Source organism: Meleagris gallopavo, chromosome 1 (assembly GCF_905368555.1).
Source record: "Meleagris gallopavo chromosome 1, MGAL_WU_HG_1.1, whole genome shotgun sequence".
Lineage (NCBI taxonomy): Eukaryota > Metazoa > Chordata > Aves > Galliformes > Phasianidae > Meleagris > Meleagris gallopavo.
The window spans coordinates 52,606,052-52,632,187 of record NC_139404.1 but is presented as its reverse complement, the minus strand read 5'-3'; the positions used below and the strand labels follow the sequence as shown (position 1 = coordinate 52,632,187).

Here is a 26,136-nt window from a genome sequence, read left to right as displayed (position 1 = left end):
GAAACAAGACACCCTCTTTAAGCCAAAGATGGAATTAAAGGAATCAAGGTATGTACTGCTTCTTATAACTTGCAGCTAATATCATACTGAAGCTTAAGACACTGCTAAACATAATGATTAAGGCAACAAAATGCTGTTACGCCTCCTGAGATCAACCTAAACCTAAAGGGATGCTTCCTCAAAAGGCAGTCAAGTCCACTCATCACTATTTGCTTCCTTTACACGAATTTCTGGCAGGGATAGCTCCCTTCTTGCTTTTAGTTTTATGCTCCTCCTGCTGCCCTCTTGTGTCTGCATACAGAGGCTTCCTCCTCTGCATCCTGCAAAAAAATCTGTCACCTGCACATTTCTTTGCAAGGTCCATCAGCTGAAGTCACAAGATGTCCAGGGTTCCATGCTGGTATATGCACTTAGAAGTGGGCAACAGTCACAGAATAAACATGACACAGACACTGCAGTGTCCATCTTCCCATTTTATTTATAATATCCAATATGATCTAGTGGGGATGATCAGCTTCCACTCCAGCCTTATTTAATTAAAGAAAAGAAACAACATCAGCTGAAAGCAGTCTCATCCTACTGGGCCTGACCCTGCAACTGGACTCATTTCAATCTGTTGCTGGACACAGTGAATAACACTATCCAATCCAACTTTCACACACTTAGGACTTTTCAAAACACTGGATCTCTAAGCTGTGAAATTGCAATTCTATTGGGCAAACAAGACCTTTCAAAATAACATTTCTACCAGCTTTTACACAATACTGCAGACACCTACTTGGGCACAGCCAAGCACATCAAGTGCTGTGGTACATGGTAGAGGGTGGGGGGAGAGGAGAAGACTGCTCCTCAAACCTAGCTAGTGCCTCTCAGCCCAAGTGAGAGACCACTCCCAACTCTGTATTTTTTATTCAACTGCCAGAAAACATGCAACAATATAGATACCTGCAAACAGAGAGACCTCTCCCTGCCCAGAGGTGCTATACCCTGCCTATCAGGGTACTTCTGTACATGGAAAGAGCTCCAGGCACTCAGGTGCAGAGATGGGAGGTCTGGCTCATATGTCACCTTTGCTGATGGAGGTGGTCTTGCAGCACAGTAATTAGTGATAACTCAGGAAAATCAGAAGTTCTGCCTTGGGAACAACCAGCCAAATGGGGGGGAGAAACTGCATACAAAACAAAACAAGACGGATTTCTTTACCGTTTCCATAAGAAAAGAACGCCATATAACAAGGAGCTGGAGCCATTATTTATGTCTAGACATGGTTAAAAATAGGGGCATCTTCAACTGCTGTGTTTCCATAACAGTGATGCAATATCTGAGTAGATTATTGAGTCCAAAGTTCTGGGAAGATGATGATTTTGCAGAAATTTTGCAGAAGGCCTAAAGATGTTGGTGCGTTTCTGCTGCCTTGTCAGTTCCTAGCCTTTTATAACAGCAATAGGTCTCAACTTAATGGCTTTCTTGCTGATGCCAGCTGCATGGCAGGTATTAACAACATCTGTCACATTCTTATAAGACTCTGGTGCCTGGAGGGGGAAGAGAGAAAAAGAAAACATTGTAATAAGCCCAAAGTCATAGGAAGCTAGACACAGGCTTTGGATATCTCTTCATTTCTTCATAAAAACTGAATTATATGCATTAAGGTTGTAAAAGGAGGTGAACATATTGAAAATCTAGACATATTAGACATACTAGAACATATTCAAAAATCTAAGATATATTTGGTTTTAGAATTCAACTTTTACCACATTCCAGATAAGGTACTAGCTGTTTTGGTTCAGTTTTCCTAATATTCTCAGCTAATCCAATACACTAGCAGCCAGTAATGCTGGGACTCAGCATTTGGCAGGAAGTCATTCCAGCTTCCTCTTTCCAGATAGCCCTTGGGATTAATCTTCACTGCCTCTCAATGACAAGAAACAGGGTTGAATTCTTGAGCTCCTCCTCCATCATTTTATTAGGAAGCCACCCTTAAATGGAGATTTTAATAGGACCAACAGGGTTGTACAACACTAACACCCATAAAAGCATAGTTATGATTGACATGTTTTCACAAATGAAGCCGTGTTCACAAGAGACATGTTAATCATAATAAATCATAACTGAAGTCATAACAATCAAAGTTTTCTAGTCAAAGTTCTCCTCTTCTTGAGGAGAAAGAGGAATTTGTCTTAAAAGGCAGACCTCTCATACACTGCAGTGAATTTAATAACAACTACAGTATATGCTAAATTCAAAACTGGGAGAACATCATTTAGAAGGAAGATAACCCACAAAAGGTAACAACTTCTGTGGTCCCACAAAGATTTTTCAGAGTAGATGGTTACTATCTCTATTTCTCTATGCAGGAAAAGAGGGAAAAAAAGTATCCCTTGAACCTGTCAAATAATCTACTTCTGGCAGGACTGTGGGGACAAGGAAAACTTGTTTATAGTTTATCAGAAATTGCAGAAGCTGTATATATAGGCAAGTGATGATTAATCAGCTCAGTCAAAAATCAAGTGACAGAGGGTCATTCAGCCAAGGAGCATGATTCTCTTCTCCCCTTTCAGATAACAAAGTATTAAACTCACTTCTTCCATGACCAGTTTGGGAGAAGCAACACGGATGGCAATGCCCATGTCAGCCAGTTTGTCCAGTACATCCTGGAAGTCCAAGTTACGTCGAGATTTGGCTCGAGACAGTGCACGACCCTAGAAAGTAGATCAGTTAGTTCTGCTTTTTTTTTTTTTCTTGTAGTTTGGAAAAACAGCACTCTTTCTTACTACATAAAAAAGAAATCAACAGATATGCACAAGAAAGGTAAGCTGCATTTCCAACTGTGTTGAACAAAATGAAAGACCTTCTGTCAGGACTACCATGTAAACCCTGACCATGTAAGTAGTTGTAACTGCTGACAAGGAAGCAGACTTCTAGGACAGACCCCCCGGAATAGTATTGGGTGAAGTTTGACATCTGGTGCTATATCTAGCACATAATCTCTAATCAGTACACATTATAAGCAAACAGAATAGCTGATGACACAGACCATAGCAAACCACTAAATGGGAAATGAACTTAGATTTCAGATGACAAACTTCTGCAAAATCTGTTAGTATGGCTAGGAAAGTTCTGTATGTAAAACACACTAGCCTTTTTGCCCAAACCATGTCAGACAGTGCTCATAATGCAGAGTTTTACTGGAAACCGTTTCTCTTCCTCAGTCATCCTTATCACACAACATAAGGAAAAAGGGAGAAAAATATCTTCTTCCAGCTACTGAGGAATTTTATATAAACAATCTCAGCATCGTGAATTGTTCTTGTTAGCTCAGATACCAGGATTTTGAAAAAGGAGATCACTCTCGACATAGTCATATCAACCTTTGCTTCATATAAAGAAGCACCCCTTAAATTTTCTGTAGGAGCAGTCAAAACTACTCAAAAAAGGACAAAGAAAACTTCCAGCCTGCAATCCTCCTGGGCTTGGACAGTGGTAAGAACCCCTGTATTACCAACAAATGAATCAGACACTGAATGACCCTTTAAAAACCCTGTTCACTGGATGATATTCCCATCCAAACATCTTCCTGAAATGCTTTTCACTTACAGCTCCGTGGCAAGTAGTTCCAAATGTCTCAGTCATGCCTTGCTCTGTGCCAGTAAGAACATAGCTACACGTGCCCATAGTCCCACCAATCAGAACAGGCTGTCCAGTCAGCTGTGGATGCAAACAAGTCTTAATTCACCAAGGAAAAGCCCAAACAACTCATTAATAAATGTCTGAGGGGAACTACATCTCCAAAAAAAGAGGCTAGATTTACATTCCGTCAGAGCATCCCCACTTGCCTTAGTTGCCTGGAATCAAGGATTCTGGAGACCAAAATGCACTGAAAATATACACCAGTATATCAAAAAGACTTGGGTCCAACAGACAGACAAGGCAAATGACTGCAGCCTGCCATAGATATAAAACCTTCATGGCTTTTCAGCCACTGTAATTGTGAAGTGCAAGACTGAGTTCAGTATCTCAAAGATCAAATAAACACACAAGCAGAATTTTGCCATTCCATAAGGTTTCCAGTGCTATTAGTTCAAAAAGAGGAACTCAACGAGTTTAGATCTCCGTTAAACACACTAAACTTATCTGATTCATCCAAAAATTCTGTTTTCCTTCTCCTACAGCTAAACTTACTTGATAATCAACAGCAATAAGAGGATGGTGAGGAGGGAAGGCTCTGGTTGATCCTTTTCTGTGCACCAGTAGAGTCCGTTCCTTCCCATCCACTACGTGTTGCTCCACTTTGGCAATGTTGTGAGACACATCATAGATAACATGCATATCGAGGTCATCTGGGGTTGTGTTAAAGACTTTGGCAAAAGCCTAAAACGAGAACAAACCGTGACATGGAATACAAGAGGAGAACTGCAGTGTACACACAGAAGCTAAACAATGCTTTTAAAAATTAAAATCATAGAATGGCCTGGGTTGAAAAGGACCACAATGATCATCGAGTTTCAACCCTCCTACTATGTGCAGGGCTGCCAGCCACCAGACCAGGCTGCCCAGAGCCACATCCAGCCTGGTCTTGAATGCCTCCAGGGATGGGGCATCCACAACCTCCTTGGGCAACCTGTGCCAACACATCACCACCCTCTGTGTGAAAAACTTCCTCCTAATATCTAATCTAAACCTCCCCTGTCTCAGTTTAAAACCATTCTCCCTTGTCCTGTCACTATCCACCCTCGTAAACAGCCATTCTCCTTCCTGTTTATGCACTCCCTTTAACTATTGGAAGGCCACAGTGAGATCTCCATGCACCTTCTCTTCTCCAAGCTAAACAAGCCCAGTTCCCTCGACCTTTCTTCATAGGAGAGGTGCTCCAGCCCTCTGATCATCTTAGTGGCCCTCCTCTGGACTCGTTCCAAGAGTGCTGCATCTTTCTTGTACTGGGGGCCCCAGGCCTGGATGCAGTACTCCAGATGGGGCCTCACAAGAGCTGAGTAGAGGGGGACAATCACTTCCCTCTCCCTGCTGGCCACTCCTCTTTTAATGCAGCCCAAAACACAGTTGACCTTCCAGGCTGCAAACGCACACTGCTGGCTCACGTCCAGCTTCTCATCCACCAGGGCCCCCAAGTCCTTCTCTGCAGGGCTGCCCTCAAGGGGTTCTTCACCCAGTTGGTATAAACACCCAGGAACAGATTTGCTTGAAAATGTCTCTTACTGATAAGGCAGTGATAAACCATGACCTAAACACTTGACATGGCCGGTAAGAACCCTCAGTCAATTTTAGCCATGAAGAAATTGAGTGCAGAGTGTGACAGAAATGGACTGTCTAGACTTACCTGCCCATCAACAGTTTTAACATTAGAATTTAATCTGTTACCATCTGGCAACTCTGAAAAAGATGGTTTTGGTAGTTTAAAAAGGAGAATCTTCTTTCATCTTCCTCTTCCAGTTTGAGGCATTTTAGAAAATACTGCTTGAATGGCTTCTGAAAGTTCAATCCAGTGATGCTGAGAGGTTTTACCAGACCTAGTACCAGATCTGGAGGTTGGTGGCCCTGCCTATGACGGTGGGTTGGAGCTTGATGATCTTTGGGGCCCCTTCCAACCCAAGCCATTCCATGATTCTATGAATTACAAAGACTGCCTTAATTACAGTTCTGTGTAAGCTGCATTTTCTGGACAGACTTAAGAAGCACAAAAATGAAAGTTACATATTAGGAAAAATTTCTTCTCTGAAAGATCAGATGCTGATACAGGCTGCCCAGAGAGGGGGCTGAGTCACCATTCCTGGAGGTGTTCAAGAAACGTTTAGATGTTGTACTGAGAGGCATGGTGTAGTGAGGAAATACTGGTGACAGAAAGACAGTTGGACTGGATGACCCTGGCAGTCTTTTCCAACCTTGGTGATTCTATGATTCTGTTACGCAGCTACTGTGTATTCCACATGCCTTGGATAAAGCATGATGTGCACCAGAACATTTACATCAGAGGCAATTCTGCTCATACCTGTCTTGTTAAGAAAGTCATAGAAGAGCGGTTGACCCACGCATAGTTTCCAGCAGCTGCCATTCCCTTCAAGTAATCCTGCCCCTCCACAGAGGCAATCCTGGCACACGCTAGCTGGCGATCGTTCACTATGATTTTGTCCCGTTTCATAGCTTTTTCCATAGCCACCAATGCATCTAGGAGATAAGCAGATTTCTAAGTGATTTCATTTTGTTTCAGTCTATGGGATTAACACATATACAATTTATATTCAAAAACTGAACACATCTCTCCAGTGGTCAAGCCTACAGCTTCCTCTCAAACAGTAGAGTAATTTTGTGGCAGAATATTATTGTTTGCAAACAGCATTCCCTATGACTGTTTTTAGAAAGAAAAGTTCAGGGTCTGAGGTGTACCAGAAAGAATTCTCCGTTTATACAAATTCAGCCTGTTGATATGTGCTAATAATCTAAGCACTTAATTACATTCAAAACAATAAAGGCAACTGTAAAATCTTCTTGTGACCCAATAGTTTAGTCTTTTATTTTTCTGCCACAAGAGTGTCTGCCTTTGTTATACTACATATTAAGACTTCACAATCCTAAGCAAGTATGTTTGAAGAGAGCCCCTGAACCAGACAAAGGATCCCTCCACTCTCAATCATACAAGAACTGAGTTTAGAAGGGACTTCTGGGAGTTACTTAGTTCTGTCACTTGCTCAGAGCAGCTCCAGCTGGACAAGGCTCTTCAGGGACTGAGTCAAGTTCTGAATATCTCCAAGAATGCTGGTTCTACAACTTCTGTACGCAACCTTTTCCAGCATTTGAGTAAAGGGAAAACAGAGGAAGACAACCTTTGCCAAGATAACTCAGAATAGACTGGCAATTTTAAGAAAAAGCTTTTTGGTGTTGGAGTTTACAAGCCAGTGACAAGAACATGCTGAAGAGTTTGTTTTACTCCAGGTACCCATGCCAGTCGGACCATACCTGTGGCAACTTGGTGGCCCAAACCTCTGCTGCCACTATGGATCATGACGCAAACCTGTCCTTTGTGGTCGATGCCCATCTTCCTGGCAGCATATTCATTGTAAATGTCATCCACAACCTGGATCTCAGCATAGTGATTTCCTGCTCCCAGGGTCCCCAGCTGCCAATCACAACACAAAGATCAGACAGTGCTTAGCAAGGCAGCTATGGGAATATGGGCGAAAGGGCAAATTGCTAGAAAGTTTTTAGTTTTAGAAGCTTTCCCAGGAAAAACAAACAAACGTAAACTAAAAGGAAGCAGAACACAGTAGCATTATCATAGCCCTCTTTTTCGGATTCATAACAACTTCTACTGTTTGAACAAGACCAGGATTAAACAAAAGGACTAGAATCTACAGTCTGTGTAGCCACTCTTTTTGCAACTTACTTAGGTCTAGTCAAAAGACAGGGAAAGTAGAGTACTGAGAATCCATCCTGTTTGTAGAGACAAGCCAGACATTGCCTTACACTTGTTTCTAACCTCATGAGGAAGCTAAAACATCCTATTCACTACATCATAAAGCCTTTTCAGCAGATTAAAGCAAGATATTCCATTTTTAAGACCCATTTTTTTCTGACTTGGTAATAAGTGATTACTTATTTGATAGGTAAAATGAGAAATTTGAGGACCTAACATCATTTTTACAAAATCCTGTAATGTATTGCAGCACAATTCATAAAACTCAAATCATACAAAATAAAGTTTCAGTAACTGAAGCATTGTCATAGCTACCTCAAAAGCATTCCACCCAGAGCAATGACACAGTGACATACTATACATAGAAACAAAATCAACCCTTGAACTGTAATTCAAAGTTCTGAGTTAGTCACATTTATTGTGGTATCTTTCCTTGCCCTGCTATTAACTTGCTATGCAAACAAGGAGAAAAGTTACAGAACAGCTTGCCTGTCTCTCAACAAAACTACATCTGGATGGGGAAATGCCAGCAAACATGAATCCCAGTGTTAACTGGTGAAAACCTGATGCCCCCAGGGACTTTGGGTACGCTCAATGTTTATCATGTTTCCCTGTGTTCAAACTCTGCCAAGAATTAATCAGAAATAGCACCACTGTCTCACCTTTCCACTTGCCAAGAACCGTTAGGCAAAGGTTCAAGAAAAGACAAAGTCAGAAAAACCACCCGCTATCTTTCACTTTGAACCCTGGGAGCACTAAAAACCCTTCTGAAACACAGCTTTACCTGAGGCAGGCCCCTCTTCTTTGCTCTCGAAGAGACTTTGTTGGGATCAGCCTGCAGCATTCTTCCATACTCCTCACAGTGTTCCTTGTCCTCTGCCCAGGCATAGCCTTCCCGGAGAGACCAGTCTACACCCATCTCTAGAGCCTCTTCCAAATCCCTGCAATTAGCAAACACATACTTGCATTTTATTCTTGGAAATATTCAAAACTCAACTAGGTATGGTCCTGAGAAACTTGATGGTTCTCCTCCTGGAGAAGCACATGTATAGAAAGGCTTAGATTTTTTTCTCTGTCATAAAGTCTCCCACCTTTGAATCTTTCATAAAAACAAGAGATGACCACTGCAGTGACGTGCACACAAAGTTGTTCTCTTACTTGGCATTCATGGGGATGACACCCTTTGAACCAACACCGACAGGAATGTGGTCAAACATAGCCTGGGCAAGCTGCTCCTTCACAGGCTGCACATCACTTTCATCCAAATTTGTACGCAGTAAACGGACACCGCAGTTGATGTCAAATCCGACACCACCTAGCAGTGCAAGAAGAGCCATACAGTTAATAGTGTGCTAATGCTGTTTGCTAAACATGAATATTAAAATATTAAAGATGGGATTCATATTAGTCTTAAATCAACGTCCTTGCTGACAGGGAGCACGTATCAAATGATGTGATCTTACGTCTTCTTTCTAAGACAATATTGGGAATTGTATTAAGTTACGTTTTAATAGATTTACAAGAAGTCATAGATTTCAAGAGAGCCAAATAGTTTTGCAAAGACAAACCTGACCACTCTTTAGAAAACCCCACACACAGCTTTTCCATCTCAAACACATACTCTATGCATCTGCTAGTTGCTCCAGCAAGTGTATAGTGCTTTAATTAAATACATATACAGAAATTGAAGGGGACACTCAGCTGCCTCAGGACACAAGGAAAGTGACAGATGAAAATCTTAGCACAGATCCCAAAAGCAAGTCCTTGAAAGCAAATCGTTTTTCAATCTTCACTGAAATAAATACTATATAATAAGCAGTAAATATTTAAAAGTAATATGAAATTTTAGTTTTGCTTAATTCTCAGCATTTAATATAAACTATCACCACAGAGCGAGGCTGAGTGTGAGAGACCAATCACGCCACCTTTACTAGTGCCAGAGTGGGGACACTAGACAAGGAGATCTTCAGTTTGAGTCCATTGGGAACACGTGATTTGAATAAAGTAAGGCCTAAAACATGAATGTCAGGTACAACCACAAAAGCGCCTGTAGACCATCAGTTACTAAAGACCAAGGTATATATAAAAAAGTCAGAAATATAAGAAAGTCATGTTTTTAACAAAATACAGAAATATTCTTAAAAAGGGGCATCAAATCTTGCTCAAAGAGAAGAGTCAATTCTTTATCAACATGGTGAAACCCAAGTCCAAAGTCTTGTACTCTCTCTTCAAGACTGAGGGATACAAGCCCAAGCCAAAAACATAATGGTAAATTTTTCTGTACTGTTTAAATGCTGACAGAATAACCATTCACTCTGTGAAGAATAAAGATTCTGAGCACAGAAATTTAAGTGTCTCTTATACTCTGTGTAATACAGTCATCTTTTGTCTTTGTTCTGCATATAAAGTACAAATCTGCCATTTTGTCATGTATTTTTAAGCCAAGACCTTTCTCAGTGCAGATTAAGTCAGTCTTGAAGTAATCTTACCTGGTGACACCACTGCTTCAGGATCATTCATATCAAAGGCTGCCATGTTGCCAATGGCAAAGCCATAGCCAGAGTGGACATCTGGCAGGCCTATGGATCTCTAAAAGAAAACAAAGGAAATTTCAAAGTTCTGCAAACTTTGTACCGCACTAAGAGTCATCTTGGTTATGCTCTGACTTGTGATAGTGGTTGTCACATGTACAGACCAGTACAACAGACAGAGAAAGGATGTTCTGATGGAGTAGACAGCTGAATTCAGGAAAGTAACTAAACTCCTACAGTTTATAGGAGAAACCATCAAAGAAAGCAGAGAGCAGTTCATTGCACCCTGAAGCAAGCTCTAGAGGCTAGTCAGCTGAGTAGCCCCTCCTGAGATTGACCCAGTCTCAAGAAAACTTACAGAACAACCAAACACCTACGTGTAAGAACTGTGATCGCAAACTGAAATCTAGCTTATCCCTGGATTCAAGAGCCTTTGCACCGATATCTTTGTAGGCAATAACTTATGAATGGCACAGAGCAGAGACATAAGACTGAAGACGAGTTTTGTCCCTGTTAGGTGCCATCTACAGCAATACTTAAATGCAGTAAATTTAGCAAAGAAAGAAGTCAGTGCAATGGAATAAGATCACACAACAGTCAGCACTTTCCTTTCTTAGCTACGTCACTGGATGTTGACCTAAAACTGCATGCTATGGGTGGAAAAAGTCATTCTTTCGATATGACATGATAAGTTAGGAGCTGAATCAATTCATAAAAGAATTACTTTTAACTGAACCTTTCTCTGCCAATTAAAGAAAGAGTGTGCATCTACACAACTCTACAAGTTTGAAGCATGGCAAATTTAGATTATGACACTGCAAATAGGTCTCAAAACATTGTCTGTTTTCTGAAGCCCACTGAATGTGTTAAACTGTTGCTATACATGAAAAGGAGAACTTTTTCAGGAGCTTATATGCTTCTTCTCCTTCCCCTTACCATCAACAAGAAATCTTATTAAAAAGAATGAAGATGTGAATAGAAAAATAATAATAATATCTCTCATACAAACTATCAGCCATAATTCCCATTTTAACAGGTTGCTTCAATTTTCCCTCGCCCTCTTCTTAGTTGATCACTAGGGCACTTTAGCAAATTGATGGTTAGCCTTTTACTGTAGGCAGAAATTGAAAACTTTTGCTGAGTCACCATCAGAAACAACTGAAAAAAAAAAAAAAAAGACAGTTCTGGTACTTATTAATGTAAGCAACACTGAACATAAAAAGATCATTTCCACATTGTACTTAATGTTTCTTGAAAAGCGATGTTCTTCCTGCAACACTGTATTTGATGCTTCATTTCCAAAACGCATGGGGACAGAGAAAACAGTGCATGAGAAGGCTCACACCAACAGTAGGGCAGCAACAGTAACAGAAATAACATCACCTCCTGCTCTCTCCTCTCTTCTTCATGCATTGCAGGTCAGCAGAGAGGATTCAAAAACAACAGAGAGTGGAAAAACAGTGGCTAAAGCAACGGGAATAGCATAAAGCAAAGCCAACAAGGCTTCACGTCAAAAGGCAGTCAGTGAAATAAGTAGATACTCCCCTTTCTGACAATTTCACAGCCTGTCCTTGCAAATACTCAGAACCAGCTTCCCAACACACCAACTGTCCTAGAGAGATCTCTGATCCAAACACCTTCTCGCAGCAGTATTCCCATGATCAATGACAAGCAGGAACACAAAGCAACTTTTCAGAACAACGACTCACATGAACGATTCCAGGCAATGCAGCCACATTCCCAATCTGTTTCATAGCAGGCAAAAAGCCACCCGCACCTTAAAACCAAAAGAAGAAAAACAAAATACATCAGTAATCAGATAGCTTACCAAGGCAATCACGATGAGGCACTTTCTGAAGGGCCTGCTCAACATACCAGCTCACCACAAATCACAAGCAAGTGCTCAGATCTGGTCAGAACTAAGCAAGATCTGACATATCATTATGTTGATATGACAGAACGAAGGGAAGTCCTCCAGAGGGACTGCACAGGCTTGAAGATTGGTTCCATGTGAACCTAATGAGGTTCAACACAACCAAGTGCACAGTGTTGCACTTGGATCAAGGCAATCCCAGATATGTGTACAGACTGGGAGAAGGACTCATTGACAGCAGCCTTGCCGTGGTCTTTGGGGTCCTGATAGGTGAAAAGTTTAATGTGAGCCACCAGTGTGTGATGCAGGCCAGAAGGCCAATTGTACCCTGGGCTGCATCAGAGGAGTAGTGGCAGCAGGGAGAGGGAGGGAACTGTCCTCCTCCACTCTGCAACACTGCATCCAGGCCTGGGGCCCCCAGCACAAGAAGGATGTGGAGCTGTTAGAGCAGGACCAGAGGAGGTCCATGAAGGTGCTCAGAGGGCTGGAGCACCTCTTCTGTGAAGATATGCTGAGAGAGCTGGGCCTGTTCGGCCTGGATAAAAGAAAGCTGTGGGCAAACCAGCGCGCTGCCAGCCCAGCGCAAACGTCAGCGTGAAGGCCCTGCAGACGCACCTCCGCCACGGCAGGCGTTGCGCAGCTCCTCGAACATCAGCTTCTCCAGCGGGTCGTTCACGTAGAAAACTCCCTCCACCTGCGGGTACAGCGGTCAGAGCGGCCGGGCTCTCCCCTTCTCCCCCTCCCTTCTCCTTTCTCCCCCTCCCCACGCACGTGCATGTTGGGCACGAAGCCCTTCTTGATCCGCCAGCAGTTCTTGTCGATCTTGTCCAGGTACTGCAGCTCATCGTTGTAGCTGCGGCTCATGGTTGCTCCGCTCGCGCTGAACCCCTCCGGCAGCGCCCGGCCAACAGAGACACACGACGGCGGCTGCCGAGGGCCACGACACCTCAGCGGAGGCGGAAGGCGGACGGGAGCCGCCGAGGGACAAACTTCCTCCGCCCGCGCGCGCCCTCTGGCGAAGCAGCCGGGCTTTCCCTCAGTTCGTTGGGACCGAGAGCCGCGTTGAGGGACGCGGGGAAGGGCTGTGTGCGGCGAGCCGGGTCGCTGGGGATGCAGAGAAGCGCAGGCCGTGCTGCGCCACTGTCCCTCCGAGCGCCCTAGCCTGCTCAATGCGTAGAGCTGTACTCACAGAACTGACAATGTACTTCTTGTGAGAGGCGGCGGTACCTTTCAGGAAGACAGACACAAGAAGTGTGTAGACAAGGCTTTATTAGTCCCTTATTAATTTGAGGTTCATGCCTAACAGGTGGTAATTTTTCTCCTTCAGTGCTTGTAGTGAGCATCGGTAGAAATCAACACATATCCCTGTGGGGAGAAGAACGGTCACAGAAATGCTATGAAGTACAAAATAAAAAAAAAAAGGAAGTTTTTTTTTTTCAAATTCAACTCTTACTGTTGAAAGTCAGAAAGTCTACTGAAGACAGCTGGGACTTGGGAGTAATGAGCTCTATTAAATTCTTGCCTTTCAAACTGCAAGAGAGCCCCATCTTTGCCCATTTGTTATCCCTTTGCAATATGCTGGCAATGGAATCATTAAGGTTATAAAGGATCACGAAGATCACCTGGTCCAACTACCAGCCTAGTTCACCCATGTCCTCTCATTCCTAGCTAATGATGAGAAAACTGACTAGAGAAAGTGAGGTGGGAAATGGGTCCCACAGAACCATTAAAATCCTTTGTACATAATTAGCTTGTAAGGTGATTGGCAGCTAGAGTCACTGAAAGCAACTTCCAAACAATTATTTTTTTGTAGGGATTGCATACCTGGGTGCTTCAAGGTATGTGGGATGCAAAAAAAGATTTTAAAACACCCTTTGCATTGCCTTTCCTGAGTTGTGCATTGTGCCTGACCCCAAAGAAGCATTTGGGGCTGACTGTGCAAAGCAGAAAATATCTGAGAAGCTGGCAAGCAAATGGAGAAATGAACCATGCTTACCCATCTTCCGGAAATTCATTTGTCAGCAATAGCATTGTACTGACTGACTGTCTAGCAACAATCTCTATGTTCAAACTGAGATCTAGAGAGTATTTCAAGAGATAGATTCAAGGGATAGATTTGTATCTAAGGATTTTACCATTATTACAGATCTCAGTTTAGACCCAGTTTTTTTTACTGCTTAACTAGTTCAAAATCCAAAAAATTCCCTGTACTAGCGGAAGGTAAATAAGTGCCCACCATCATGCAAAAATAATAATAAAAGAAATCTCACCTGTGCGATTGTAATACGAGGCCTTGTGAAGGTAACATTGGCCAAATTGGGAAGAGGGAATCCTTTGGATAGTTTAACTTAGGAAAAGACAAACACAGTGATTTAGGGATGCATGAGAAAGATAATAAATATCTGCCCTTCAACAACCTCCTGTTTATTCAGAAATTAGAACCTTACAAATCTGGCTTCCTGTTTTGCTGCTTACTAGCTGATGGTCACATTCCACCTGAGTTAATAGGAACCAGAAACTTCAGCAGAAAGTCAAAAGTTCCTAGAATCACCCACTCAGCTGAAAGCTTTTAGCTGATTCTTAGAAGAACAGAATCATAGAATCGAATGAATTGTTTAAAGAGACCTTTAAAGGACATCTAGTCCAACTCCCCTGCAATGAACAGGGACATCTACAGCTTGAGCAGGGTGCTAAGGGCCCCATCAGCCTGACCTTGGTTGTCTCCAAGGATCTGCTTCACTACCTTGCTTCACTTCACTGCTATAACTATCATTGTATTTTTCTCAGTTTAAATTTCCCCTTGTCTGATGGGACAACAGTCTCTGCTAAAGATTCTGTCCCATTTCTTCTTACAGCTCCCCTTTAGATACTGAAAAGCCACTCTCATGTCTCCATGGACCCTTCTTTTCTCCAGCTACACAGCTCTCTCAGCCTATCCTCATAGGAGGGGTGTTTCATCCTTTGGACCATTTTTGTGGACGTGATCCACATCTTTCCTGTACAGAGGACTCCACATCTGGACACAGTACTCCAGGTGAGGTCTCACCAGTGCAGAGCAGAGATGCAGGATCACCTCCCTTGCCCTGCTGGCTATGCTGCTTTGGATGCAGGCCTGGACACAGTTGGCTTTCTGGGCTGTGAGGGCACACTGCTGGCTCATGTCCAGCTGTTATGCACCAGTACCTCCAAATCTTTTTCAGCAAGGCTGTGCTCCATCCTTTCATCTCCCAGCTCATACTGATAGTAGGGGATGACACAACCCAGGTGAAAGACCCCACACTTGGATTTGCTGAACCTCATGAGGTTCTCCTGTGCCCACTCTTTGAGCCTGTCTGGATCCCCCTGAATGGCATCCCATCCCTCAGGTGTTTCAACCACATGATACAGGTTGGCATTACAGCCTTACCATTGGCTGATGGAATTACTTCAGTTTGTAAAATATAAGACAGGATGTTCTCCAGAAATGAGATCTGTCATAAACAAAAAAACTGAGTTAGGCATCACTTTCTGATAGTGGCAGAATCATCATTCCCACATTCTGGGTGAGGTCTGTAGGCTTCCATTCATCTTTTGGCTCTCATTTAGCTCCAGAGAGCCATAAGCTAAAGTAACCTTTGGATCTTAAGTCTTTGAAAAGATGCAGAAGAAGTGAGATGCAAAATGCAAATGGCTCACAGTTCTACATGTGATTGCCTAGACTGCAGCACACTGCTCCATCTACTGCCAGAGTTCAGGTTGCTGCTATGTGCAGATTCCACGGCTGTGATTTGAGACATCACTCTAGTTACTGATAAAATGTGATACATTAGTCAGGAAAACTTCAGAATATTTAATTTTCAGAACACTGACTTGCCTCAAAGAATAAACTTATTATTATTTTTTTATTTTTTAATCGACAGCAGAGAGGTGGCTGCTAGAAGACAGGAAAAGAGACATCAAAAGAGACAGGAATGAAGCCAAATGGTTCAGAAATACAGATAAAATTTAGCTGCTTAGCCTTGATATCTTTACTCTTTACTACTTTAGCCTTTTTATCATTGATAGGCCCGGTTTGTATTTCCTATGTGTTTAAACTATCTGCTTACCTCAAAAGAGCCAACATTGGAATGGGCGAGGGAGAACTGGAGCCTGAGGGAAAGAAGTGAAATGAGATGAGTCACTAGAAAGGACAAACAGATATTATTCTACATGTACAGTCACTGCTTCAGAGCTCTAGGCCTTATAAAACATCTGTAAGGAGACTCTTGAAGCAATATCTTTTACTTGAGAAAAATGTGATTCTCTTAGGGCACAGCTAAGCATGCATGCAGAAAAATCCTAGAAGGGCTGTAGCCAGGGATGTGCACTTCTTCTGTGCTGTGTCTTGGAAATCCAATCAGTATTTGATGTTACCAGAGCCAGCATTATGGATGTTCATGCTCTCAGAACATTTGCAAGGATTTGGTATAAGCATAATACTTTGATGTGCGCCTTTCTAGGGATGGGATGAATGACTGTTCACAGTATGGTACTGCAGCTGATGGCTATGCTGCTCATGTCAATGTTTCCAACTTCAAATACTTATACTTTTCCATACATATTCAAGTATCCAATTATTTGCATGCTTCAGATTTTTGTTCTCTTAATTTTGCTGGAAAAAAAATTCTCAAATACTATCAACACTATCCTCTTTACATTCCTAACATTGCTGTGTCCTGAAAGAATCTGCATATTCTTTTTGTTCCCAAGGAGTCTTTTGTGAAGTAAGTGTCCCAATTCCCAGCTATACGGTTGTGGTTTACAGAGCCTCTCTCTATAAAAAGTAATACTGTAGATTTTAAATGTCCAAGTCTCTCTGCTTTGGCTTTCTGAAGTCTAGACATTACGGTGCTTCTCTTGGGGCATCTCTTTCTATCTCAACATAGGGAAAACTGCAGGTGTCTATGTTCTTTTCTGTGTCCTGGACCCCTGCACAGGCAGACTAGAGAGTGGATGTATCTTAACTAGTTGGAAAGGAATGAGGAAGCTCTCAAATTATTCATGATTATCATAACTGCCCTGCATATCTAGCTCACAGGAGAGAGTAAATTATGGTTAGCTGATCGCATGTAAAAACTGCAATGCTGAGATTGCTAGTGTTGTTTTCCAGACGGGCTCAGGCCAACCTTGTTGAATTACCTGTTCAGACATAGTGAGCCTGTGAGTTTCTGGTTAAAGACATTCAGAGCAATGCTGATGTTGGCTGCCTGCAGAAGAAAGAAATCATGGGTTTACAAACACAGAAAACAGAACCCTTGCTGAGAATTAGTCACAAATGCAGAAGCACCGTTTTCCTGGCTCTGTATAGGAGCTCTTTTGTGTATGTGGGTTTCTCCATGGCAAGGTGAAATGTGGATAATGAGATTTCACTAATCAAGACCATTTTCAGTTAGAAGAACAAGATGTCATGGGACATGACCCATGCCTACAAAAGTCATTTCAGAGAACAAATCTTTGGTTAATCAGTGTCAATTTATTTGGCTTCTCATTTATCTACAGGAAAATTTTCTTCCCCTTCCTGTAGGTTAAGTGGGGCCATACAGCATCACCAGTGACTAAAGGGAACTTGCACGTTTAAATGCTAAAAATATGGTACTTTGTTGTAGAGAATTTTAACAGCAGGAAAGAACAAGTATTTTTAGCCCTGAGTTAAATGTTACCTTGTTTATTGTACTTACTGCATTCACTGTGAACAATGACTGAGTGGTTGAGTCTGACAGAACAGCAAACACCTCCATGGATTCCTGAATCTCTAGAGTAAATGAATCCTGCTGCAAGCTGATGAGAGGTATTTCAGTGGCTATTAGCTTCATCATAACTGGATACGGTATAATGGAGTACTTGGCCATCTGCATGATTCCAAGGCAAAATCAAAAAAGTCAGAGAAATGCTCTTCTTGTAGAACAGGTCAGAATACTACATTTTCTGTTTCTGAAAGCTATTGGTTGTTTAAAATGAGGTTAAGAACAGCTGCTAACATAAAATTCTTTAACATAAGCTGGAAATAGAAACTTTCAGTGATGATAAATCACCAACCTTGGCTAAATCAGGAATGCAATGTTAAGTTTTTTCCACCCTAGAAATATTATTTCCTCTGTATCACTTTTAGAGAAATTAAATTAAATATTAGTCTGTGAACACAGGAAAGGAATGGAACAAAATATGACATTTAAGTAACAATAAAGGAGCTCAGAGGTCATTCACTTTGAGATTAATCCATCTCATAAGACAGGTACCTGCTGTGGACTGTCCACTGAGGAGCCTCAGACTCTCCATTGCCCAAAGAGCACATAGGTTCACAAGTTCATTAATTAGAATAATTAGTGTAAATGTTCATGGCATTTTATTAAGAAGATCATATGACAATTGCTCTTGAAGCAATCTCAGATTTCTAAGGAGGGAACCTAGTATCATACAGGAAGCAGACAACTATATGAAGTTCTTACAGTTGCCTGTTAAGAAAAAAATTATTCTCAGAAGGAGTGGTGCTGCAGTGGCACAGGCTGCCCAGGGAGGTGGTGGAGTCACCGTCCTTGGAGGTGCTCCAGAACAGTGTGGATGTGGCACTGAGGGATGTGATCAGTGGGTATCATGGGGTGGTTGAACCAAGTGATCTTAATGGTCTTTTCCAAACTTAATGATTCTATGATTCTGTGATTCTTAGAAGCACAAATCCAGAATTATCCATCCTAGCCATTCAGGGGCTGGGGTCTCTAATGCTCATTTTGGTTTCTCATTCTGTTTGAGAATGCTGGTAGAAGCCATGCATGCTTATATCTCTTATATCTCTTCTATTATATTCTTCTCCTCTTCCTAAAATAAATGGAAATCCTGTACATCTGCCTTCTCTTTTCAATGGATGTAATGTTTTGCCCATCTGTTAGCTCACTTTAGTGCATGTGGGCACTACAGTCCCTTCCCAGGTCTTTACTGTATTGCTTTCTGCTAGTCAGTCACAGGCTAGCAGTGAAACAAAGGCAATTAGGTACATATGGGCAGGAGAAATAAGTTACTTCTGACTGGAGGCTCTGGCAGAGGTCTCCCAGATCAGGACTTAGACTGGGAACTTTTCCCTGTCTAGGACTAGTTTGATGTGGGAACAGCTGTAAGCGTTGAAACAGTGCCTGGAGTAAAGATGCAACGATTAAAGATTAAAGTAAAGATTATGGCCAAGTTTGATAATGAGTCATTCAGTTGTGGGGATGGGAGGTGACAAGGTCCATCTCCTCCACTGCTACCATGCATGCATATGCCCATTTCTCCAGAGCTTGAGCCCCACTGTACCTACAAAGCCTTTGGGACATACAGTATTGAGGTGTCTAAGACTCACACTGGGCAGTTTTCTAACAGTTTGTGAAAGTAATGATACTCACCTCGGGGATGATACTACCAAACATCTCAGTGCTTATATTCAAATCTCTGCAAGTCTGGGGGGAAAATTAATGATAAAAGAGATCAGTTTACCAGGTTTGACCACCATTCTCAACTTTTCTTTAATGCATTATTACTGTCATTTCAATGGATCTTTGGTTTTGTGCCTTTTGTTCTCAGAAATATGCTTAAGAGACTCAGCATACTTAAATCTTATTCCCAGTAACTCAGGTCAAGGTACTTCCTGGGAAAGCAAATGCTTCATACCATCTTAGTTTGGGTTGCAGTCTATAGGTCTGGGGACTTAGTGAACCTCCTGTAGACTACATATCCAAGTTTGCCTAGCTCCAAGCCATAGTTGTTTTGTCATATGCTTTGCTTCCATGGTCCCTGTAGCATTTTTACTCTGTAAAGATCCCTCAGGAAAAAGCCACTAAGGCAGCTAAATTGCCCAGAATAAGTTATGTAACCATCTCTTGACTATTCCACAGGTCTACAAAAAATTTATTTTATGGACTGAGGAATCTGTACAGAACATAAAATGAGCATTGCAATACCCTAGCGTTTGTGCTCTACTGTCTCAGGACTTCACAGCCCAATTAGCAGTGAATCTATTGCATACTGACAATTGGCAGGTCAAAGCTCCACACTGAATGACCGAACCACTCTGACCCCATTCCTGTGTCCTACTTACTTCCTTTGCAATGGTGATGTTGAAGGCCCCTGCTGTGTAGTAAGAAAATAAGGATGTCTGAAAGAAATACTCGGAGAAGGCAAGGTAGAGCATGGAGTCACTTTGGTCCGGGATAGCAAAGGGAGTTGCCACATAGGGAGGGCCAGTATAATTTCCAGCTGGGTAGACTATCCCCTGAAATGTATATTCAGAGATTTAATACAAAAAGTCAGAATCAAAACATGACTTTGAAGTGGTTTTTTTTTTTCCCTTTGCTTAAGTTACGCATTTTTTGTATAAGTAAGTACATAGGACTTGTATTACACCCTGGAGCTCCGGTGCTTTCAAGCAGGTGGTGAAGACAAATTCCAGAGACTGGACACCTTCACAGATGACACATGAGACTTCTCTTTTCAGAGGCTGATCACCTACTGAAGACAGTCTACCACTTCAGAAAACGAAGGACTTATGTATTGAATGATCTCCTTATTGAAAAGCTTTACTATCTCCTTTCCCCATTTCCAAGAATTTAGATTTGAAAACTGTTGCCCAGAGCCAGCCAATGATTACAAGATGGATCTTTAAAATGACAAAGGTCAAAATCAGCAAATAATGTGTGCAGATGAAAGAATGTACAAGAGAAAAAGTTAGCTCAGACAATCCTAAAATCACTCACATTATCTTTTGCAGTATCAGTGACATTACCCAAGACTTGCATATCAAATACTCATTTTTCTGTTTTCTCTTGCAATCCTGACAAATAACACTACAGCAGTTACCTTTAAGTCCATGTCAATGTATGGTCGGAATACTTCCAAGCTGTTTAAGGAGTAATCAATTTCAGCCAAATCATCAATTCGCACTGGGACTGTATATGTGGGAAACAAAGCAAAATACCCAATATTATACAACCACAGAATGAATTTTATGTGCATTAAAACTAAGTCAGCACCTGAAGGAAAATGACACGTGTTCCAAAGGGTAGAGAAAAAGAACCTGTGACATCCTAACACATATTCTGACCTAAGGCTTGACATTTTACTGTTTCGTTCTTCGAAGCATCTTTTTTAGCTTGTCTAATGTTTTCTCAGTGTAGAAAAGTAAATTTTATTTAACCAAATGAAAAAGGAAATAGCTGTACTGGGTTTTCTTGTTAAGCAGCATGAGAGCATTTGAAGTACCTCTGATTTGCAAATATTTCCCCAGAAAAATGTGGTTACCTTGTCTGTTTAGGCAGTTGTGTTTTGCAGATTGTGTCTGCTCAACAATTTGGCTGCTTCCTACAAATCTAGACTAAAATGGTTAACATAAGAAAATATTTTTTCTTTCTTTTCTTTTAAGCATAAGAGTCATTAGAGGCCACATAACACTGATAATAAATGCTGTGTGATCTCTAAGCTGCATTCGTAACATCAAAAATACAACTTAAGAATAGTTCCCAAGTCCTTGGCTTCTCAGAAATGTCCTTTTCTTGTCCAAGTATCATTTATTTTATTTACCTGTGGTCTTCTAAGTAAAGGAGCAGACAGAATGTGGGGTCTGATACAGCTCCTGGAGGCTTTGCTATCCAGCTGCTGTTAAGGAAACTAGAGAATTACACTGGACAGAAGATCAGAGGCAGAAAGAAAAGATATCACAGGTGACTCACCATTCAGTGATTGGAGGTCCTTAGCTATCAACTGGATCCCAGATCTGATGTTGGGACAAGACTGCATAAAAGCATACTCAAGTTACAGCATGATTATCATGGAACTGTATACACCCCTTGCCTGTGTGCTAGCAAATCTGTCTCCTTATGTTACAATTTCAGCAATTGTCAAAATACCTAAGGCTGTTTTTCTTCAGCTATCAGGTCCAGGAGGTGATTCAATGCACTAAAAATCTGTTTCTAAAGGAACATGTTTTTTTCCAGTCACTTTAAAAAGAGCTCCAATAATAAAGCTCCTCGCTGCATTTTATCTGGTTGGACTAGATGATCCTAGTGGTCTTTCCCAACCTAAATGATTCTATGACTCTATGGTTATCTATTCTGTGCAATGCAAGCATGGCCCGTGTCAGAGCTGCCTTTAGGCAATGAAGTGAGAAGTTGCAAAGGCAGCCTGATGGAGGTGACAAATCCACAGTTTAGAAGTGTGAGAAGGAGATCTCATATTGGTCTCAGAGCAGATCCCTGTCTTGGAGAAGAATCATACCCACCTCAAGCTCTACCTTCTTAGAGGTGATTGGCAGGATGTTGTCACAACTGCTCATCTCTTAGAAACCATGAGGTTTAAATAAGTCATACTATCCAATGGTGTATCATGAGATCTGTGTGTCACACAGTACTGATTATGAACATTACCCGACAACCAGGATGTCTGTAGGTACACAGGCACAGTCCTGTTCTGCACTGGAATGGGAAAATAACTGCACATTTTGCTCTGGTTGAAACTCACCTATCTCTGGATCAGTTAATATCTCAGCCACAAACACAACATTTTATTTGGAAGTTTCTCGGTCTGGCAAAGCAATAACTATATAAATAAATCAGGCCAGAACCAAACTATAATTTTTCTAGTTCACTCTTTGCCAAGTTCCCAGCGCTGACATCTGAAAGTGATATTCCTTAAACGCTCCCCTACACAATCTGAAAGGCTTACATTAGTGGCCAAGTTCCTGTGAATGGGTTTCTTCAGATATTTGATAAAGAAATCATGCAGGAAGCTACAGGAGAAGAAAAAAACAATTCATGGGTCAAGTACTACAGTCATTAACAGGAAATCAGATATCTCTGTGGAACATGACTTCAATGGTCTCTAAGTGTGATATACCAGTACATGTGGGAGCTTTCTGAAATTCAATATCTATCAGGGAGCTACCACAGAAAAGGAGGTAATTTTACCCAGTGATTAGACTGGGCTCATCCTTATGAATAATAATTTGTTTATATTAGCACCATCGTGTATGTATAAATACAAAATAAATAGTCTGTGCAGTAGGAACTTCCAATGCAAGTAAAAAAAACCCCAACCAAACAGAAAAACAAAGCCAGGAAACAAGAACTATATTCAGACAGTGAGAGAAATACAAGAAAACAATGAAATCACAGTGCACAGGTTTATATCCAGAGGAACGACAGACAGCAGTCTGGTTAAGTTTTTATAGCTTTCTGATCTAAAGTACATAAAGCATAGTATAAGCATGTTTGTATGGCATAGTATAAGCAGGTATGTAGCTTCTACCTAGAGTTGAAGATTAGAGCTGTATTTGGAAAGAATTCTGTGTTGAAGAAGCACGGGAATATTTGATTTGACAGAAGTTGCTGTATTTATTCTCTACTCAAATGACAGTGCACATAGACAAGAACAGAGGTTAAACTTGGCCACTTGAGCACTAGATTAGGGCCCTGATACTCACCTGTATTGTTTATAGACACCTAAAAGCAATTCTAGTTGTTCTGTTTTGTGAAGTTGTCTTTGCGCCATTCATTGACATTTATTTTCTCCCAGCATGTACACAGATCTCTTGCACTTACCCACTTTTTCCATTCAACTTGATGTCTGTATCACCAGAAGTTGTATGACAGCTGCTAAGTGATATTGAAGTATGACCCATACTATCCAGGGGTGTTGAAAAGGTTGCAGTAACAAACACCTTGGAAATGTGCACTATGCTTCTTCCACCGTCTTTGCTGCATGAAGTAAAAGTACATAAACAACTGAAAAACCTATTTTAGTGAACATTAAAGGCTCTCTAAGGATTCTTGCTGTTCACTGAAGATGAAGATGTTTATCTGAATACTTTTCATTGTATTGCTCATAGAGAAAACAATCATGTATTCTACACAAATTTCCATGCTAGAAGTTTTGAGACGTGTGGAATTAGGAAAAATAGGTAACTCACTGTTCTAAAGTAGTTTGTGTACAGTTACAAGACATGCCCACAGCAAAGGCAACTGGATTATGTCTGTTAAAGGGCAAACCTATTTCAGGGCCTGGAGTGCCCTCCTCCCCACAGCCATCCCAGGGGTTTGGCAGCCCGTGCTCAAGACCAGCTCCAATGTGGTGAAGCTATGGTATCTTTGATCAAACTGTTCATAGCCTGGTTGTGAGAAAGAGCTGTGCAAAGCCTCAGTGAGGGTCTCTACCCTTTGTGAGCTGCACTGAAGCTCATGCCATGTTGTAGGTACACCTTCTGCCCCTTCTGTCGATGAGAACCAGACTGTTACTGGATTTTTGCTCTGAGCTGTTAAAGAGCACCTCTCCCATGAAGAGCTCACAGAACAAACCAATCTTTGCTTTTTTATGTTTTTCATCAAGAAAAATCCCAGAACGCATGAGGCTACACGTACAACATCCAAGTCCTTATATTCCAGTTCATATCGATGGTGAGAGAAGCATTTCTAATCATCAGTTTTATCCCGCTCCTGGGTGTGAGGGAGATGGAAACATTGGGGAATTCGACAGCAGTGACTCTTATTCTAGAGCATGAGAAAGATAAGGGAAAAAAATAAAAATAAGAATGAGTATTTCAGTTAACCTCAAATGTTACTTGATTTGTCCTGCTCACACTTTTTTAGGCTACAATAACTGCTACTGCACTCTTATGGTATCATTTAGTTTTACACTTACATCACACAAATAAGTCATTAAGGCATATTTGTCAAGTGCTGAGCAGCCAACAAGGCACCTAATGAACTTAATAACACTGCAAACTAAACGCCTAAAAGTGTTATATCTAAACACTGACCTGTGTGTTTATGCATGGAGACTCCGCATATTTTGCAGTTTTGTCCCTTTTAGTATTTCAAAACATGTAATATTTCTGTGTGATTTGTGCATCATAAGGCTGGCTGCCTTAGAAGGACTTAATATTTGTTTGCTAGTATGTGTACTTGCATTCAGAACCGTACTACGCAGTGGGATAATTTATTCAGGTGGAAGTCCTGATGGTTTTAGCAAGGGCAACTGCAACAAGCAGAATAAAGTGAAAATGTCCTTTCATTCAGCAGCTGTTCCAGGGAGTCTCTAACTCCAGTGACCAAATGGTGGGGATAGTTACCAGGGCCAGGAGCTATGTTACATTGCGCAGCATTTTAAAATCCATTCTCACACATGTACTCATGGTCCGCAGCTAATTCTGATCTAGCTTCCACCTTGGTCTGCTCCAGCCACCTGGAAGCTGGAAAGCTGTTCCTCTGGGCTCCCCCTGTGGTCAGTGGAGAAACATCGATACCTAAAGAGGATGTTTAAACTCATTTAATCTAAAAATAGGTGTCTAAGTCATAGGTGTAACTGCCTTCTGGGTATGTAAATCTTAGCAAGGGGTTCATAGCAAGGGGTTAGCTGACTAAATTAGATCAGATAACTTTATCCAAACAGAGGTTAATAGAGAGAGTTTTTGCTTTGACTTCATCAGGCTTTGGATGTAAGCCACACGTGCCCTCGTTTAAGCGACAATTACTGTAAAACACATCAACATTCCCATTATAATCCATGCACAGAGCTAAATATAACAGTAGCATATTACCAGAACTATTTTTCTAGGATTGTTACTTACCTTGAGATGTTGTAGTTGACGTTACCAAGCCCAGATCTCTCATAGCCAGTCAAATCAGGGAATTGCTCCTTCTCCATATTCTTCTTCAGGATCTCTAACCCAACCTTCTTGGCTGCAGGAAGAGAAAGACTAGTTCAATTGCCTTTGATACTGACAGTGGGTTTATATTCATGTGCTTCCACATTAGCAGATTTTAAAACATTGCCTGCTGACGGGATGGATGTGAATGAATTGTTGTGCTCTTAACCATTCCTTTTCTCTATAGCCTTTGACTAGCTCATTTCCTCCCACTGCCCTCACTACTGAAGATGTCTGTCATATCAGGATTCAGCACAATATCACCACATGCTTCAGGACACCTACCATACTCCAAGGCCTTCTGAGTGATTCTCACTTTGAGTCCGGGGTTGGCTTTTAGCTGCACACTGAGCAAACTTAAGAGGAGAAGAGAACAGCAAATCTTCACCATCGTCTTTGCTTTTTAAAGAACCTGTTAAGAAATATTTGAAACGGTAGTAGAATTGTGGTTTTCATTCCTGTTAAACAACTCTTTTGCCTGGAATAGAGTTGTATTTCTGACTCTTTTAGTGTCTTGTGGGAAACTTGTAAAGTGTTGAAACAAATGGACCGTTTCTACTTTATCTGTTATTTTAGTTACTTCACCTCATGACCAAGCTTCTCAAACTGGCTATTTTGGAATCCCTAAAGG

At 41.5% G+C, this 26,136-nt stretch overlaps 2 protein-coding genes across 2 annotated transcripts in view; both read right to left on the bottom strand.

Moving 5' to 3' along the window:
- Window positions 1–458: 458 nt before the first annotated feature.
- RTCB (RNA 2',3'-cyclic phosphate and 5'-OH ligase) lies at window positions 459–12,796 on the bottom strand. Its single transcript, XM_085227507.1, has 12 exons — window positions 12,599–12,796; window positions 12,443–12,521; window positions 11,664–11,731; window positions 9,913–10,012; window positions 8,582–8,738; window positions 8,208–8,364; window positions 6,967–7,126; window positions 6,002–6,177; window positions 4,180–4,368; window positions 3,595–3,705; window positions 2,580–2,699; window positions 459–1,532 (listed from the first exon to the last, which is right to left on the bottom strand). The coding sequence occupies exons 1-12, from the start codon at window positions 12,689–12,691 to the stop codon at window positions 1,425–1,427; spliced, it is 1,518 nt and encodes a 505-aa protein (XP_085083633.1). The 5' UTR covers window positions 12,692–12,796; the 3' UTR covers window positions 459–1,424.
- A 283-nt stretch (window positions 12,797–13,079) lies between these two features.
- The window catches only part of LOC100540418 (BPI fold-containing family C protein-like), a 15,009-nt gene continuing 1,952 nt past the window's right edge, over window positions 13,080–26,136 (bottom strand). The window contains exons 2-16 of the mRNA XM_010712572.4: window positions 25,791–25,917; window positions 25,428–25,539; window positions 24,220–24,348; window positions 23,404–23,559; window positions 22,529–22,592; window positions 21,538–21,598; window positions 20,669–20,757; window positions 19,911–20,084; window positions 19,219–19,272; window positions 17,524–17,694; window positions 16,985–17,052; window positions 15,913–15,955; window positions 15,234–15,297; window positions 14,098–14,174; window positions 13,080–13,192 (exon numbers count right to left, since the gene is read on the bottom strand). Coding sequence (XP_010710874.2) covers window positions 13,151–13,192; window positions 14,098–14,174; window positions 15,234–15,297; window positions 15,913–15,955; window positions 16,985–17,052; window positions 17,524–17,694; window positions 19,219–19,272; window positions 19,911–20,084; window positions 20,669–20,757; window positions 21,538–21,598; window positions 22,529–22,592; window positions 23,404–23,559; window positions 24,220–24,348; window positions 25,428–25,539; window positions 25,791–25,896 — 1,410 coding nt within the window. The 5' untranslated portion in view covers window positions 25,897–25,917 and the 3' untranslated portion in view covers window positions 13,080–13,150. The remainder of the gene's footprint in view (window positions 13,193–14,097; window positions 14,175–15,233; window positions 15,298–15,912; window positions 15,956–16,984; window positions 17,053–17,523; window positions 17,695–19,218; window positions 19,273–19,910; window positions 20,085–20,668; window positions 20,758–21,537; window positions 21,599–22,528; window positions 22,593–23,403; window positions 23,560–24,219; window positions 24,349–25,427; window positions 25,540–25,790; window positions 25,918–26,136) is intronic.